Genomic DNA, 2133 nt, shown 5'->3' with positions numbered 1-2133 from the left:
GTTTAATGACATGTTGATTAAGCAAGCCTCCCAGTGTACAAAGACAAAAATGGAACCATCCTTCCTCTCAAGAAGTAAACGTTCTGGGGTAGCTTGATAGCTCAGTGGATTGAGAACCAGGCCTAGAAATGGAAGGTCTTGGGTTCAAATGTAAGCTCAGATGTCTAACTGTGTGAACCTGGGTAAGTCACTTAATCCCAACTGTCTAGCCCTTACTGCTCTCCTGCCTTGGACATTCCAGACAACGACTACACACACACACACACACACACACACACACACACACACACACACAAAATATACAAAAATATATTCTTAAGCTATATACAAATGGCATGGCAATTCAGGAGGAAGGCACTGGGAGCTGGGAGGATTTGGGAAAGACTTCATTCTGGAAGTGAGATTCTTTGAGGGGAACAAGGGATTCTTAAAGGCAGAGCTGAAGGGAGAAAGAGGACCAAATGTGAGCCCTGCTCCTCAACCAGGATCTTGGCTGGGATGGGGGAAATGTTCCCATTCTCTACCAGAGATTCTCAGAGGCTGGGCAGGGAGTAGCGGGGGACCAGGAGCAAGGGAGGAGGAAGGATGGAGACAAGTGTATGAGGAACAGGAAGCAACGATAAGGTGTGTGGGAAGGAGGGGAGCGGGGAGCTTCTAGGCGTCCTTCAGCGTAATCCTGCAGTGGTGTGCAGACGGAAATGGTCCTGGGAAAGCTTGTTGCGTGGCTATTACTCTTGGAATATTCCAGGAACTATTCCATGAGTGAATAAGATGACGACCAGCACAATTATCTCTCTTATTGTAATAAATGATGGAGCTTTTCTCTCTTTGGGTAGGTTTCTGCATGAATGAATGTGTCCAACAGCTGCAACTCAGGATTCAACTCCCCGGAAGAGGCGTATGTCTACGTGAGCCTCTATGGCCTCCTCTTCATCCTTGGGCTCACTCTCAACGCCCTGGCCCTGTGGGTCTTTTGCTGCCGGATGAGAAAGTGGACAGAGACACAGGTGTACATGGTCAACCTGGCCGTGGCTGACGGCTGTCTGGTCTTGGTTTTTCCCATCGTCATTTACTTCACCAAGACCAGCTGCTTCGAGGACCTCTCGTGCCAGGTCCCCCAAGGCATCTATCTTGTCAACGTATACATGAGCATCTGCATCCCCACGGCTATCGGCATGGACCGCTACGTGGCCATCAAGTACCCGCTGAAGGCCAAAGTCCTTCGAACGCCGGGACGGGCCGCCATCGTCTGTGCCCTCCTCTGGGTTGTAGTCATCAGCATGATGGCGTTCCGGGTCGTATGGCAGATCCACGATGATGCCTTCTGCTTTCACAAGGCAACTCGGATCCATACCTCGGTGGCACTCTTCTCCATGCTGGGGTTTTTCCTCCCACTAGGAATCCTTGTCTTTTGTACACTCCAGATCGTGTGCACTCTGCTGAAGGTCCAGAGGAGGGAGATATCAGAGATCAGACAGACCCGCAAGAGCGTGTCCATGGTGTTGGCCAACCTGGCTGTGTTTGTCATTTGCTTCTTGCCCTTGCACCTGTCAATCGTTCTCAACTTCTTCCTGGGACATAATGACAGATTCAAAAAGGTCTTCAAAATAGTCACCCTCCTGTCCAATACCAACTGCTGCCTGGATGCCATCTGCTACTACTTTGTGGCCAAGGAGTTCCAGCAGGTGAATCCATTCTTCTTCCTCAGGTGTAGACAACCTGGACGTGTGGCCAATCAGAGACAAGAATTGCAGGACAAGACTTGCACAACCCTACTGTAGCCTGAAGTCCAGCCTCCCTGAGCTCAGCAATTACCTCAATCGGGTGCTATCTTGCCCCCCAAATCATCTCTCCTTGGCTGGTTTGACTCCCCTCCAGCTTTCTCTGGGAAATCTAGACTAAGCCCCTATAAGACTCCTCTTCCCTGTCTTTTGATTTAGAAACCCCCAAATGCTTGATGTTGGCATTGCTTGAAAGGCAACCCTGAGGCTGGAGCTGCCCAGAAAGTTCCCTTTCTCAGTCCAGAAGGAAGGGTTCTAGACCCTAGAACTCTCTTCTCAAGCTGCATGGGTGAGAGAGAGAGTTCAAGCAATTCTTGTGAATGCTGATGCAGAGCCCTAGGGGCTGGGTGGT

At 50.3% G+C, this 2133-nt stretch overlaps 1 protein-coding gene across 1 annotated transcript; it reads left to right on the top strand.

The window, feature by feature from the left end:
* The first annotated feature begins 848 nt into the window (after positions 1–848).
* LOC123245598 (G-protein coupled receptor 35-like) lies at positions 849–1781 on the top strand. The gene has a single exon (XM_044674546.1). The coding sequence runs from the start codon at positions 849–851 to the stop codon at positions 1779–1781; it is 933 nt and encodes a 310-aa protein (XP_044530481.1).
* The last annotated feature ends 352 nt before the right edge of the window (positions 1782–2133 follow it).

Source organism: Gracilinanus agilis, chromosome 4 (assembly GCF_016433145.1).
Source record: "Gracilinanus agilis isolate LMUSP501 chromosome 4, AgileGrace, whole genome shotgun sequence".
Taxonomy (NCBI): domain Eukaryota; kingdom Metazoa; phylum Chordata; class Mammalia; order Didelphimorphia; family Didelphidae; genus Gracilinanus; species Gracilinanus agilis.
The sequence above is the reverse complement of the archived record's forward strand: the minus strand, read 5'-3'. Positions and strand labels throughout refer to the sequence as shown.